The following is a 16,223-nucleotide window of genomic DNA, read 5'->3' as shown; positions in this document are numbered from 1 at the left end:
AGAGAGAGAGAGAGGTGTGAGCTATATAAAAGCTTAGAATAGTTTCTGTAGAATTCAATAGGGAATCAACATGAGCTGAAAGAGTTGTGAGAGTTTCTTCAATAATGCCATCTTTGGTTGATGTCTCGAGGTAAAGTAGAATAAGTGTATGGCAGGGCCACATTATGATTTTGATAGGCCTCAGGCATTTTTGCCTTAGTAGGTCCTTTTCTCCATAAAAAAAAGTTTATTTTGTGATTGCAGTGATATAAAGTTGAATGTATTAATATTACATATTAAGAATATTTTCATCAACCTAAAAGATTGAGATATCAAAATATTTCTGTGGGCCTCTGAAAGTATTATGAGTTCTAGTAGGCATTGTACCTAATAACTACGATGTCCCTGGAGGATGGTGAGTGTCATTCAGAACTGCCAAAGTAGATATGGAATGGGGTCGGAAGGAAGGATTCTGGAGGCCAATGGAGACAGCATGATGTCCTGCCTGGGCGGAGAGAGGTAGGGAAATGCTGAGGGAATGACGAATTGTTAGATATGGGCATGGAACCATAGTGAAAGGAGAGGCAAGTACTCAAGAGGAATGAGGTAGTAAACAAATGGAAGTTTGGAGTCATATTGGAAATAGTCTAGGTCTTAGGGTGTTGAAACTTTCAAAGAAAAAAGGTTCAATGCTTTGATCTAGAGATAAAGGTCAGACATAGGTCATGTAACTCTTTTATTTTTATGTTTAATTTTCTTCACTTGCTTTTCTAGATATATAATATATGAAGTCATCAATAAGTAATTCCATAGGTAGTAAATTGGGGGGAGCGACTTTTTAGATGATTCTTAAATTTTAAGAAGGAAGGATCCCTAAATTAAATTCTCTTAGTTTCAGTTTATTTGATTTTGCTTTCCAAAAGAAATGAAAAAGGGAATATTGTCTTGTTCCAGTTGGGGGCTTTTAAATATAATCAGTGCAACAATTTTTGTAAATAGTAACTTCAGGGTTTTAATTCAGCACATTTATACTTAATTTACACATGCTAATGTTTCTGAGATAATTTTAAGCAATATAACATCAGATTATACATGAACTATTTTATAATAATAGAAGTTACATTTAACTACAGGTTAAGTGACTACATGAAAAGGAAATACAATTATTTTAATGGATTTCTAATTAAATGCTTAAATCCTGGATAGTCTAGAGGTGCACTTTAAAATTAAATTGATCTTTTTTTGGAAGTTTAGTTAAAGCTATTGGCAAAGAGAGAAAAAAATCTTTAAAAAAAGATACTCTGCTTTTAGTGATATTTTATGATAAATGATACCTGTTTTGGTAAACATCAGACAAAGAAAGGTACAGAGAAGGAAGAGAAAACAATTTTATAATGGGCAAAAAAACGAAACATATATTTTGCCAAAAAAAGTAAAACTTAAAAAAATGTTTATTCTCTAAAGTAATAAAGTGCAAATTAAGGAAAAGTACCAATTTTACTAAATAAATGAATTAGCAAAATGTTGCAATGTTTTACTTGCACTATTTTGTTTGTGGTATTTTTTTTATGTTTTGAAATAACTTTCTCCGATTGAAAACATATATAATCATTGTCTTTTTTCCTTTCAAATGTTCTGTAATGTGGTTATGTTACATAAATAGAAAAGGACAAGGGGGAGGAGGCAACGAAGTAGCAGTAGGAGGAAGACATAAAAAGAATAAAACAGTGAGCTTTCTACAGTTGGAAGTGTTTAATCGGAGTCTGAATAGCCATTTGTTAAAAATGTTGAAGAAGGGACTCCTCCAGTATGTAGGAGTTTGGACTACTTTATCTTTTACAATCCTTTCAAGTTCTACAATTGAATAAATCAGTTATTCCTAGCATATTAATAAAAAATTTTTGCTAGAAAAGAAATAAGGTGGCGTTAGAAGAGACACAAAATTTAACTATATTCACAAAAAAAATAAAGCAAAAGCAAGCTTTTGTAATATAAATAAAGAGCAACTTCAAGCATCGTACAGAAAAGATAGTGCTTCTTTCCTAGTAGCTTGAGCAAAAGTCTTTGGTAAGATTCTGATTCTTCTGGCGTGGGTCACATGCCTTCTTAATCATTGTGACTAGGGAGATGGTGTTCTCAGGCTGTCTTGGCCAATGTCCTGTGCTTACCCTTTAATTTGGTGGTGGATATGGAGCAGAGAGGTAAGAATAATCCTCACTCCATCCCAACTCATAAGAGAGGAACTGTATATTCAGAGAAAAGAAAAGAGGAAAATGTTCTGCGCAGACAAAAATCATTACTAGAGCCCTGTAAAATCATAAATATCAATTCTTAGTTATTGCAGTTTCTATCAAACTCTAATGCATGGTATAAATGATGAGGTTTCTGGATGTTTCAAAAGAGCCAATTTGTTTTAGCCAACTTGACCATTGAAACTAGGATGTGGAAAAGAAGTGGACTAAAAGGAGATAGGGTTAATCAGAGGTATTGGAAAGGAGAGAGATCAGTTTTTAAGGTTCTTTTCTGTCTTAATTCCCAGCTTCTGGAACTTTATCCTTGTCCTCTAGCTGTCCAGTGACCGAAAGCCGTCCAAGGCTCCATATCTGCCACATTTTCTCTGCCTAGTTCTTCTTCTTGTTGTTGGCTTTCTGTCTCTCCCTCTCTCATTTCCATAAGAGATTTTAATCTTTCCCGAACCTGATATGTGGGGATAAGGCTAATCAAAACAAGCTACCCTGAGATGAAAATGCTAGCCTCACATTCACTTTCCCAGATTTTTCCTATGGACTCGCATAATCAATGGGAAAGAGAAGGTTTGAGCTTGGAGGCTATCTATCATCTATCATCTATCTATCTATCTATCTATCTATCTATCTATCTATCTATCTATCTATCTATCTATCGAGTATCCAGAGCTTCAGGAGCCCCCTGCCCAGTTCATTTGAGACCTTTAGAGTTAGGTGTTCAATGGTTTTCAGAAGGATCCTTGAATAATTTGTACATCAACTTAGTTATCTCAATCAATTGGGCAGTCAGCCAGACAACCATTTTTCATTACCTGCCTTCAATTTCCAAGCCCTCTCTTCCCATCTCCTATTGCCCCTCTTCTCCGACTCTAGATGGGTCTCCATTCATTTAAGAAATAATAAGCATCAACTAAATGCTAGAGTTATGTTAGACACAGAAGGAAAAGAAGCAGACCCAGCCACTGTCCCAAAGGTTAAAATCCCTCAGAAAAAGAAGATCATATCATTCATTCTCCTAGGGACTGAACTGTGAGTTTGGTTCAAGGCTTCTGTTTCTCTAACCCAATGTCCAGGGTGAATGATATATCCTCCCCTGGAAATGACATCTTTAGCTTTCTTCCCACAGAGGTTTTGGTCTTTCCTTAAAAACTGGGAAAGAATCAATGTATTTAGACCATGAGTTGAACTATATGTAGAAAAAATTGGCTAAGCAAAACTATATAAATTTTTGTTTGGGTAAATTTTACTGAATTGCCCACCTTCCTTTGCCTATGAAATACAAAAATAATTTTGCATATCATTAAGTATATGTGAAATTGATGTTTGTAGTAAGCTCTATGTATTAAGATTTTGTAGTAGCTCTGTGATTATGTAGTAAGCTCTGCTTTATTTTCATTGCTTGCTGCTTTCTCATACAGAGAGACTATGATGACAATGTCATTATCACAGTATACCACAGTTTTGTCACACTCTGGTCCTCAAGCATGATATTAGGTCATGTTATAGAAGAGGCAGCAATATAATAGATCCATGAAAGCATGACTTTGGAAGCTCTATTTTCAATAGGTTATTCTAGGCTTGGAAAAAAAAAAATTAAAGAAATAGATAGCCCCAGAAGTTAACTTGCTATCCACATTCTGCCCTTTAGCAGAAAGACCTTACAAACCTACCAGATTATTTTCATTTCCCACTTTATTTGATTTTTAGTGACATTGACGGTATTATTCAGTCTCTTTTAAAAAGACTCTCCTTGAATACCGGGATTCAACACTGTCCGGCTCCTTTCCACCTTCTCTCATTCCTCCTTCTCAGTCTCTTTTGCTAAATTCTCCTTCTCTCTAAATTCAGCTATCCATTACTTATTTATTCTTTTTTTTTTTTTCAATTTTTCACCAAGTATTATTGTGCATGTGATATGGATCAGGCATTGTCTTAGATATTGAAAACACTGTGATAAGCAAAACAAATACCATCTCTGTCCTCAAGGAGCTAACAATAGAATAAAATTGTTGGTTTCCTGGATTGGGTATGTGTGTCCTCACTGTTCTTTAAAATGATAGGAAGACACACCAGCATGACATCTTTTCCTTCCTCCCTTCTGAGATAACTCAAAGGATCAGATTGTTAAATCAGGCTCAGGCAGATAAGAGATGTACCCAGGATTATGCTTTACTAATCATTTCAAGACTACAAACAATTCATAAGCATAGGAGACAGGAACATCCTCTGTGGCTTCTAAGGTCTTCCCACTCTGACTGCAATAGTTATGCTCTCTCTAATCCAGAGTAACAGACAGATATATGTGTGATATCTATTCTTTATACTATCAAGAACTGGATAGAATCTAGGATTTTACCCTACCTTAAGCCAACAAATGAACCCGTTACTATTTCATGGATGCTGACAGGAGAGATGAGACTCCTGGGTCAAAAACAAAAGACTTTATTACTCATAGCAAAAACAGTAGCCGGAGTCTCATTTGTTTGTGTCAATTTCCCATGTTCCCAAAATCCCACAGCAGTGGCACAAAGGGCTCATTATGGATGGCTGAACACGCGATTGGTCATATTATACAAAGGAAACACTAAACTTGGGGAATCCACCACTTTTATAGTTAGCGGAAACAAGCCTGCTCTTTTTCTTGGAGGAGATGTTAGCTCATCTCTCTGTAAAAACACAGCCCTGAAACATGGCTTAGATAAAGACTGATCGGGGCCCTCTGCGTTCTTGGCATATCCAACAAAAATGTGTAGGGATGTTCAGAGCCCATGGCAGATTATTTCTCCCAATGTATACCTTCTCTTGGAATGCACTAATGTGATTTGAGACTCCCGATAATTTGAGAATTCCATCTCTCTATTACATCTTTAAATCAACCCTCTCTATTTGCCCCTTCCCATCAGACTTTAAACTACTGAGAGTCTTGTCCACCTTAAAAACTCTGTTGCTCTAACACACTCTTCTATCCACCTACAACCTCCTCTCCTTAATAGTCATACTTAATACCTGTCTTAACTCTCTGTCTCCCTTCTTTATCTCCCACTTCTTCAATTCAATCCACTTCAACCTAGGATAAATTTCAGCTACTCCATTGAAACAACTTTCTATTTCTTAGCTTCCTCTCCTTTAGTAGTGTTAATAACACTATCTATTATGCAGGGGTTTTTTTGGGGCGGGGGAGATTGAATATGTTAATAACTATACGTAAAGAGTTTAGAGCAATGTATGGCACATAGTAAGTGTTCATTAAGTGTTAGGTGGATTGTTATTATTAACATTCTCCTCATCTTCAATGTCATTAGTGAAATTCTTGTTGCTAAATCCAGTGAGCACTTTCCAGTTCCTACTTGACATCCTTGTGTTGACCACTTCTTCCTTCTCAAAACTCCCCTTCCCTCAGCTTCCATGCTCCAGACTCTCTCAGTTTTCCTCCTACTCCTCTGTATTGCCTTCTTGGTCAGCTTTGTCTGACCTACCTCAGTCTGCCTTAAATATGGCTGTTCCTCAGAGTTCTCTTTTAGACTCCATACTCTTTTTTATCTATGTACTTGGCTTAGTAAAAGTATCCACTCTTGTGCTTTGAATTACTATTTATATGGAGATGCCCAATACTCTGCACCTCATTCATTTACTTATTTAACAAATATTTATAGAGCATCTTCTGTGTGCCAAATACTGGGATTACTATTCTGAGCAAATACTGACAGGGTTCTGTTCTCATGAGACTTAGCCGTTAATGGGGAACACAAACATCAAACAAATAATCACACATACAGATCTACAACTATAGATTAATTAATTGCTCCAGAGAAAAGGAAGATAGTCCTACCAAAATATAACATAGATTTGACTTAGATTGAAGGAGAAATGCAAGCCTCCTGAGGTAGTGGTAAATGAGTGACATCTACAAGAAGCATAGATACTCACTAAGTAAAAGAGGGGAGATGTAAATAAAAGGGAGTACAGAGTCTTTAAAGAATTTAAATTATGTTTTATCATAATCGATAAAACATAGTAGAAAGAAAAGAATAGCAGGATAGAATAGAGAGGGAGGCAAAGACCAGACCACACAGTGCAGATCATGTTGGTGTTTAGTCTAATCCTGTGAGTAATGGTGAGTGATTAAAGGGTATAAAACTGTTACAGAATGAGGGAGGGGTGATGTGATCAAATTTTTGTTATTAAAAACATCGCGAGGTAGTGCAGCATGAAGATGCTGGAGGACCCAATGGTGGATGTGGAGGGAACTTTAGTAGGCTATTGTAACCATTCATGTAGTTGGGATTTGAGTGGTATTAGTGGAAATAAGAAGTGAACAGACTTGAGATTTTTAGAAAATGTTTTATACAGTAAAATGTGGTATTAGATCAGACATAGGTGAAGGAGAGGGAAGTCTCAAGGATGACTCCAAATTTTTAAGCCTGTACAGGCAAATAGATGGTAGCTAAAAATTCAGCTCATTTTCCTCCTGATTTTAGTCCATATACTCAGTTGCCTACTGGATATTCCCAACTGCCCGTCTCATTTGCTTATCAAATCATTTATGTCCAAAACTGACCTATTTTTCTGGTATCAAATGTTCCTTTTCCTGTGCCATTTTGGTGAATACCACAACCATCCATAAAATTGCTCAGGGAAGTCGAGTTTGACACTTCTCTATCATATCCAGTTAATAACCAAATTATATTGGCTTTCTCTTCTTAACATCTTTTATATCTGCCCACATCTCTCTATTTCCATAGCTACTAGCTTAGGTCAGTCTTCATCATCTTTCACCTGGATTTTGGCAATAGTCATTACTCGGCTTCTCTGCTCTCAGTCTCCCACTCCTCTAACCTATTCTTTGCCCTATTGGTGTCCATTTCTATAAAGTAAAGCCGTGGTTCCTTAGTATGATAGAAAAGACTCTCCACTTTCAGCCCCAGCCACATCTCTAGCATTTTCCCTTTAATCTACATGGACCAAACAAATTCCATTTTCTATAAAAGCATATACACTTCTATCCTCAGCACAAGTGTTTTGAGCTTTGTTTCTTCCTAGTACTGTCATTCTTTTCAAAATACACATCACTGTCCTATTTGCCTCTTTGTGAACTAAGTGGTTTTTGCTGAGAAAGGTCACCTTTATTGCTGGGTGAATGTCTAGGCTAGAAAACTGGTAACATTTTAAAACATTTTTTTTTACAAGGGCAAAAGGTAGAGGCCACCAGTAGTATCTACAAAGTTATCAGCATGTGTTTATTTTCTGCTAACTGAGCATCAAGCTACCAGAGGTTTTAGGTACCAAGAAAGGAACAAAAAGAGAAATCAGAGGCCAAGGGTTGGGGGAAAATCTCGGGAAGGATCACTCACAGGGCGATTGCGAGACAACCATTCAAGAAGTCAACTTCAACCTCTGGCACTATCAGATGTACCGCAACTTTGCACAGGCAGTTTGATACACCCTTGATATTTATAATAAAAAATAACAAAAATTGTGATACATCCCCAATTTCATTAGAATGTTAATGGAATATAGTTGTTTCAATAAGTGCTATAAGAAGAGCTAAGCGACTGCCCTGACCCTGATGAAATATAGATTAAACCATTTTACTGATTTGAGGACAGTACATCTTTTTGAAAAGTATATGCTGAGTTTGAGTTGCACTTGGTGACTTCTTCCTGCACACTAGCTTTACAGTTTGCCTGTATTAGGATGATTTTGCTTATGAGCAATAGAATCATGCGACACAGAATGCATAAACAGTAAACAGGTGTTATTGTATCACTTAACCAAGAAGTCCAGAGATAGGGAAGCTCCAGCAGGGCTCAAACTCTCTTTCTCTGTGAGTCCTTTAGTTCTGTCCTGATTGTTTGCTTTATCTTTAGTGCAGCTTCACTCATGAAGCAAGATGGCTACTACAAAATGTCTCACATGCACAGATTGTAATTTCCAGAGCAAGAGGGCATCAGTGTCCCAAGATTCTCAGTTTTTTTGCTGAGCTTCGTGCTCACTAGATCACATCTGAACTAATTCATTAATTCCTGAGAAAGCTTTATGCTAATGAAGAGACTATCTGGTTCCATCACTGTGGCAAGTGGTGGTGAGATTATACCAAGTAGAGTCCACTTAAGATTTGGGAGAGGAGTGGTGTTCGTTATCAGTCCCACATAAACTACATGACTTCTCTAAAATGAAAGTTAAATCCCCCAAAAGAAAACTTTGGAGTTTTTAAGTATTGTGAAGAAGAAAGACGAGTGAATCCCAAGCAAGCAACCAGAGAATGTTAACTACAGACACAGTTCAAACGTGTTCATTAGCAAACTTAAAAAATTATTTTGTGCCCTGGGTTTTTAAAGCTACTTGTAAATGTTTGAAAACAAATATCAAGAATTCACTGCAAAGGTAAAGAGAAGGTAAATGCAATCAGAGCCCAACTCTGAGAAACCCCATTGGTGCGTATGGGTGGTTAAGAACGCTGAACGCTAAGGATGACTCTCAAACCACACGTTCATTTATTCGTTCATAGAACATTTATGGAATATCGATTCTGTGCCAGAAAATGCTTAATACAACAGGATCTTTGACCTTAAGGAGTTCATTCAATCAGGCATTCCAGAATTACAAGCAAAAAAGTCAGCAGTTTTGATATACTATAGTATATCAGAGTGAAAGTAGTATAGTAGAACAGAGTGAAAATAAAACCACATGGAAAACCACAGTCTTCAATATTTCCTTCAAAACTAACACTTGTACAATGCAATCTCCAACATAAAGCAACCTGGGAACACTTATTTTCAATCAACAACTTTCTGAAAATAGTATGTTAAAAGGCAAATGGAAGAATAATTTATCTTACTTTAGTTGTACAGTCTAAGAAAAATAATATGAAACAATTTTTGTTGTTTAGAAACAAAAGTAGATCTTGTCATCTCAGGGACCTTTTATGTGCAAAATGCATTTGATAATAAAGTGAATTCTTTTAAGCTATTATATTCTGTGACCATCTGGGGAAATAGTTTTGGGGATAAATATAGCAGAAATATTTATAAAAAGGACATTAAAAAGGACAAATAGCAGACATGGTTGATTTTCTTTGACATTCTTTTATAGTATAAAATCATGAAATCCTTGGTCCATATCACAGTGACAATGCTGAAAAAAATTCGAATCACTTTATCATTATTCCCAGCAGTGTCCTGGAGCTCCAGTTCTAAAGGCAGGGCTCTCTGTAAGCATCTAACATGAAGATATAACTCAGAGAATTTTTGAAGAAATCGTTTCTTCACATGAAGTATACTTGATAATAACATATTAATGTAATATTGACATTTCTGGTTTTTAACTCTGTTGGGCAGAATCTTGATAGAAAAGAAAATCACTTGTGACAGCTTCAGCATGAGTGTCTAATATCATGGCAATTTAACCTGGTTTATTCTATCTATATCAGAGGTATTCCATCAGAAAAGAACTAAGAGAACTAAAGTGTTGTTCATGTTTTACAGAAGCAAGTCATTTCTAATAAAAAATAATGCTAAAAATTTTTTTAATTGTTAACTATTATTGAGTGAGTATTTGGGGAAATATGGTTGGTTTATTTTTGGAGGTTTTTGGTAAAAAATATATGCATGTATGTACATGTATACATACATACACATACATATATATATATACATACATATATATATATATAATGTTCCATTTAGACTGAATTGGTGTACTTTGGGCAAACAACTGAGAAGTTGAGCCAAACCATGATATTTGTGATCCATGTGACTTTAATGGTTAAACAAAGGGATTATGTGTTCTCCTGCTACTCAGAGTATGGTCCACAGACCAGCAGCATCAGAATTACCTGGGATCTATTAGAAATGCAGAATCTTAGCCCCCAGCCCCAGAGGTACTGAATCAGCATGTGCATTTTAACAAGATATCTAGGTGATTAAAGTATTAACTAAGTCTAGGGTTCTCAACTCTAGCTACACATTAGAATCACTTAGGGTACTTTTAAAGTGTTTGATTCTCAAGCCTTACCCCAGACTGCTAAATCAGACTCTTTAAGGGGACCAAGGCATGGATAACTTACATGCTCACCATGATTCCAGTGTGCTGCCAGGTATGAGGACTATGGGTTACACAATGCCCAAACAATCAGTAAATTCAGTGCATTCTGAAAGGGCAAAAAAGAAAAAGGAGGTCAAACCAATTACTTTGTATTTGGTTCTACTCTATTAATGATTGATTTTTTTTAACTGTTAATAAGTTGGCTTAGCTACTGTTGAATACAGCCTATTATGTTTCAACCCGCCCAAAAGTGTGTTGTTTTTTAAATCAAGAAGAGGAACAGTTTGGTATCCAAATTAATTAAAATGATATTTCAGGTTTGTTTTTCAACTTTACTTTCTTTTGCCAACCTGACAGTGACAGTTCTAACTGCTGCATCTCAGACACAATGCGTTTAAAGCACTGCACTTTTGCGTTGCCCTCCTTCTCATGCACTCAGTTCTCAGTTTTTACTTCAAACATTCCCTTATCACTGTAGCCCAGACGGATTTTCTCTCCCCTGAATTCCCACGTTGCTGCTATTTCTATCATGCACTCTCACTTTCTGGTCTAGTGTTAGCTCCACTATTTAGTGAAATAAAATTACCTGTTTCTATAAAAATTACCTGTTTCTATAAAATTACATTTCTATATATAATTTCAAGCGTTAATAATCAGTTCCCAAATCTCATGCAGGAATAGGAAAAGAAAAATAAATCATAGTGGAATACATATATATGGTTGTCAGTATTATCCCATTTTATGGATGAGAAAACTGAGTCTCAGAAAGGCCGGGTGGTCATGCTACTAAGTTTCAACACTGATATTTTCCCCAAGAATATCTAACACAAAGTACAAGAGAAAGTTAGGTGTGCTTTCATTTTTATGTGTGTGTTTTCAATATAGTACTTTGATTATAGTTCTCGGGCATATTAAGAATATGAACACAGTAAAACATACTGGAAGATGACTCATTCTTAAAAGCAGTATCCACTCATGATTTTTCTTTTTTACACTAAATTGGTTTCTTTTGTTAAAAAATTACTGAAGCTTGATTGATAGAGGCAAGGGAACATCATCATAATGTATTTCTATAAAATCACTTTTTATTACACAAGTAATACCCGAATAACTTTTTCTTATAAAAAATTAGAACTTTATAGATATGATAAAATCTCTTGTCCAACACCACCCCACACACATCCTGCACTTTACACAGTCTATGTATCTTATTCCCTTCTCAAAAGTAATCATTTATATCCTTTAAGCCATTTGTAATATATTTAAATACATATATATGGTATATTATAATAATCTTTGACAATGGCAATTTTTGATATTTTATCATCTAAAAAATAATACTCCTGGGAGTTTCATTTTTATGTCTAATGTGAAAGACCTGGGAAGGATATCTAATTCAGGAGTTGACAGAATTAATATTCAAAATTATTTCTCATCCTTGTGGAATAATACTCTAAAGCTAGAAAGATAAAAATTTAGCTAGCATAAACATAAAGCCCTTCATAAAGTACAAGTAACAAATAGAGAATTCTGATTTGACATTAGTTTATATGAAAAAGACTTAGAGGTTTGTTTATCACAGACTCAAAATTTAATAATAATTCTAATACTTGAAAAAGTCAATAGTTCTTAGATCTAAAATAAGAGTTCTTTAAAAATACCTGAAATAACTCCAGAATATCTAATTTTAGAAAGAAAATACTAGATTAGGTAAACTGTGTATAACATAGTAGACTAATAATTTTTAAATATGGGACTTACTTTGTGACAATATATTCTTTATATATATGTATGTATATATATATGTGTGTGTGTGTGTGTGTGTGTGTGTTTCTTTTTCATTTAAAAACAATACCAAGTAAAAGAACATATTTTTTCTTTTGCTTCCTTTGGGTTAAATCCTCTAGTTTTTATTATAGTTCAAGACATTCATTACAGATCAGGTTCAACAATGAGACATTGTAAACGTATTCCTTCTCAATGTGAATGTCTTCTCAAGTAAGTAAGGATCTTATTCTGTGAAATTAACCTCACTCAATGTAAAGCTAATTGTCTATTATGTTAACAAATTTTAGTGAAAAATATTCACATCCAACATTCTTGGCCAGAAACCTGGGATTGGAACATGACGACATATCAGGGATGTTCCCTATACGAAACATACATTTTCCCACGCTAATATCAACCTCTTTGCCTGATTTTTACTTTGACATACATTTTGAGTAAAAATATTCTCCTAACAAGAAAATTTAGAAACTCTTAATCCACTGATTACCTGAAAAGTTTTCCCAGCATTTGTGAATATTTTTTTGTGATTTCAAATGAGTAAGTACTGATTATATAAGGTCCAAGGAAGTATAGATTCTGAGAGATAAATTGATTTTCCCTTCCTAAAGGAAATAGAATATTACATGTATTTGTTATGACCTTGACATCATCAGACATAAATGCCCATGAGTCTTGACCTCTTTTTATTTTTTTTTCTAAAATTAATGTAACCTCTCACATAAACATGTTAAGTATTTTAGAAAATGGAACTCTGGCCTAAAGGAAAAGGCTGAATGAATGAAATAAATGTATTGATGTATTTTTAAGAACTCCAAGCCATGATTTTACTTGAATTTATCTATCTGTTCCCTGATGTCCAGATGACAAGGAGATTTAAGGTCTTCACTCTATTAGCTTTATTCAGCAATATCAGACCAATAATAGATGTTTATCCACTAGTATGTGTTGCTCCAGATAGGGTAGCTCATTGTAATTCTCCCCTCCAATTCTCCTGCCCCAAGGAGATATCTATATATCAGATCTGTCTAATTAACCAGTATGTGAAAAATAGAAAATTGTGAGGCAGTCCTTATGCTCATCATCACTGGGCTTTAAAAAGCTCCTTAAAATTTCTATCTACATTTTCTTGTTTACACTGTTGAACAACATGGATCAAACAAGCAAAGATTTGTGGCAACAGAGTTGAGGCCTTTGTACAATATAACACATATTGCGAATCAAAGAAATATCGTGCCACTTCTCTGAAGCTGACATTGGAATGACATTGTAATCTTGGCCATCTGTCTTCCTCCTCTAGATGTCGATGAATGTACGGTGGTGAATGGAGGCTGCCAGCAGAGCTGTATTAACACTCTGGGCACCTTCCACTGTGAATGTGATACTGGATACAGACTCCATGCTGATGAACGCACCTGCATAAGTGAGTAAATATTAGGACCAGCTTGAAGCCATTTTCAGTGAAAATCAACCTGCCCATGTAGGCGCAGGAAGGAAAGGTTTTTATATTGTAAAAATATCTATAGAAGCTGACAGTTTTCAAGTACAATCCCATCTTAGAATAAAAAGGATTTTTTTATATATTAAAAAAACTAAAGGACAAAAAAAGATGGGGAAGGAAATATAGACATTAACATTCACAAACAAAATTTGAATCCGTAAACGGGTGACTATTTCCATAGCATATCATTCTGCCATATGCATGCAGTACAAATTTTTTAGATCTTGTTTATACACAACAAAGATATCACAGGAGCCACAATGAAGAGAGGATGCTGGGCCGTTACAATCACTAGCTACAACGTTCACTCGTTTCAGCCCAGACTCAGAACTGAACTATGGTTATAAAAGCAAAAACTATAATAGATTATATGCCAAGTAGTTTAGAGTTGCTCAAGAATAGTTCAAACTACACGCATTAGATATAAGGTCACTATATATGTATTGTGCATTAAAATGTTCTTAGATATTTTTATGTGGTAAGATTATTGTTTTAAATCTTCTTTGTATGTTTTTGAATTTTATAAATTTCTTAAAATGAGTATGTGTTTTTATATACAGAAGAAAAGACCCAACATAATAAATTCTTAAAATATTATACTCCCTGTATGATTTATAAATGTTCTTTTTTGTTTTAGCTGAAGTAATTTGCATAAAAGTATATTTTTTGTTTCCTCACCTAGTCCCTTTTAAAAATGTTTATTATATTAAAAGTAGCACCTTATACAGCACAATTTAATTGCTGGTTTAATTTATTTGAGGCTTGTCAACTAGTCCATCTACTTAAAATTATTAATATTTTCTAAGTATTCTCTAATTATGAAACTTGGAATAGGAATCAGCTAATTTCACCTAATTTCATAACATATACTTCCTCTTTCTTTTTCTGAACACGTCTTCTAGGAAATGAGAGAAGGCCAAGAGAAACAGCTAAATATATCCTAGTCAGAGGTCTGATTTTGATGAGAGAAAATGGAGGTTCTGGGAAGAAAGAAAGGACATTTCTAAAGGTGAAGGAAATGCAGATAGAAGTCATACCCTAAAGCCCAGGGAATTCAATATCATATTGATTGTATCTGCAGCAGGCGCAAGTGATGGGACATGCATAGTTACATAATCCAGATACCCTTTTCTTTTAGTAGGATTACTGGTTTTAGCAATAAGAATTCCTTCCCCATCCCATCTCCAACCTGTCAGGTCTTCAGCTGGTAACATTCTTAAACTTCCACTATCACTTCTCTCAGTTATAAATATTGAGGAGCAGCAACATTATCGATAACATGCAATTATAGTATTTATCAGTAAAGGTTGAGCTGATGAATTTTTGTGTTCAATATAAAAATATTTTGCAAAGTAATGAGATATATATATAAATCTGTGCTATCTGGTCTTTGTGATAAGGCAAAAATAAATACTCTAGTAGCCAACAAAATTACATTTATAGGTAAAATTAATTTTCTAAACCCTGGTAGTTATTAGCTATTTCTTAGTAAAATCATTAAGCTCTTTCTTTTTTCCTCACCATCACTACCCTTGAATTTTTCAATTTTGTTTTAATGACACCAGGTCAAAAGCGGGGTTAGATAAGGATATTATGGTTTATCTTTTCTATTTCTATTCCTTAAATCTCAATTCATATTATACAAATACATTGACAATAAAGTAATTTATTCACAGTCCATCTAGTAGTCTTCTAATACAGAATTTTGATATAGTGTACAAATTAAACTATATATGCAGAGGAATTAAGATTATGACAAATAAAGCATTTAACACCTTGGATGTCATTCTATAGAAGGTAATGGAAGAAGAGCCCAGAACTTGACATTCATGGAAATTTTGATAGCTTTCTTATATGCATATATTGAAGTTTGAGTTTCAAAGAATGGTCTTAAGAATCTCAGTTGACACAATACTAGCAGTCTTGTTAAAATGAGCTCAAGAAGAATTTAAACCGTTTGTATTTAAAGATTAATAACCTGGGCCTGGGGATAGCTACTGTTTGTTTGCTTATTTGTTTTGAAGGAAAGGTTTTACTTAGAGAACTGAGTTTGACATTGGTCTGTATTTTGACTTATATTGTAGAAAGGGTCAGATATTTTCAAAAACAGGAAAATTAAATTATATCACTTTCCCTTTGAGATTTCTTTACCTTGCAGGAGACTGAGAATTATAGTAGACAGAAATTCATTGTGATCCATAGTAGAGTCACAGAAGAGAAGATGGAGTTCTAGAATTTTATGATTTCACCACTTTGGAGTACTTGAAATTAATTTCTTCCTTCTTCCCTTTCTTCTTTTTCCTGCATTTCTTCCTTCCTCCCTTTCTTCCTTTATCCCTTTCTGCCCATTAGTCATAGGTCTACACACTAGTGTGACTTTTTGAATTAGAGCCTCCAGTGCTTTTTACACTTTATTTTAATCACAACTACAGGAAAGTAGACTCTCTGCACCCCTACTTACTGAGTTTCAGATGATTTCATTTCAAAAATGGGGTCCCTCTCTGAGGGCTGTGTATTCGTGATAATATATGGACAGAAGTTACTAGTCAGCCTCTGCCAGAATTATTAAGTTGCACAATGTGGTATAAGAGATATGGTCCGTAATAGCTGGCTGGAGTGGCAGGAAGTATAACAATTCCTGGCCCACTGCCACCTTTCCTGAAAGGCAA

At 34.8% G+C, this 16,223-nt stretch overlaps 1 protein-coding gene across 1 annotated transcript in view; it reads left to right on the top strand.

Moving 5' to 3' along the window:
• The window catches only part of LOC120598554 (EGF-like and EMI domain-containing protein 1), a 495,472-nt gene that overhangs the window by 367,125 nt on the left and 112,124 nt on the right, over positions 1-16,223 (top strand). The window contains exon 6 of the mRNA XM_039857412.1: positions 13,354-13,476. Within this exon, the coding sequence (XP_039713346.1) occupies positions 13,354-13,476 (123 nt within the window). The remainder of the gene's footprint in view (positions 1-13,353; positions 13,477-16,223) is intronic.

Source organism: Pteropus medius, unplaced genomic scaffold, assembly GCF_902729225.1.
Source record: "Pteropus medius unplaced genomic scaffold, Ma_sr-lr_union100, whole genome shotgun sequence".
Taxonomy (NCBI): domain Eukaryota; kingdom Metazoa; phylum Chordata; class Mammalia; order Chiroptera; family Pteropodidae; genus Pteropus; species Pteropus medius.
The sequence above is the reverse complement of the archived record's forward strand: the minus strand, read 5'-3'. Positions and strand labels throughout refer to the sequence as shown.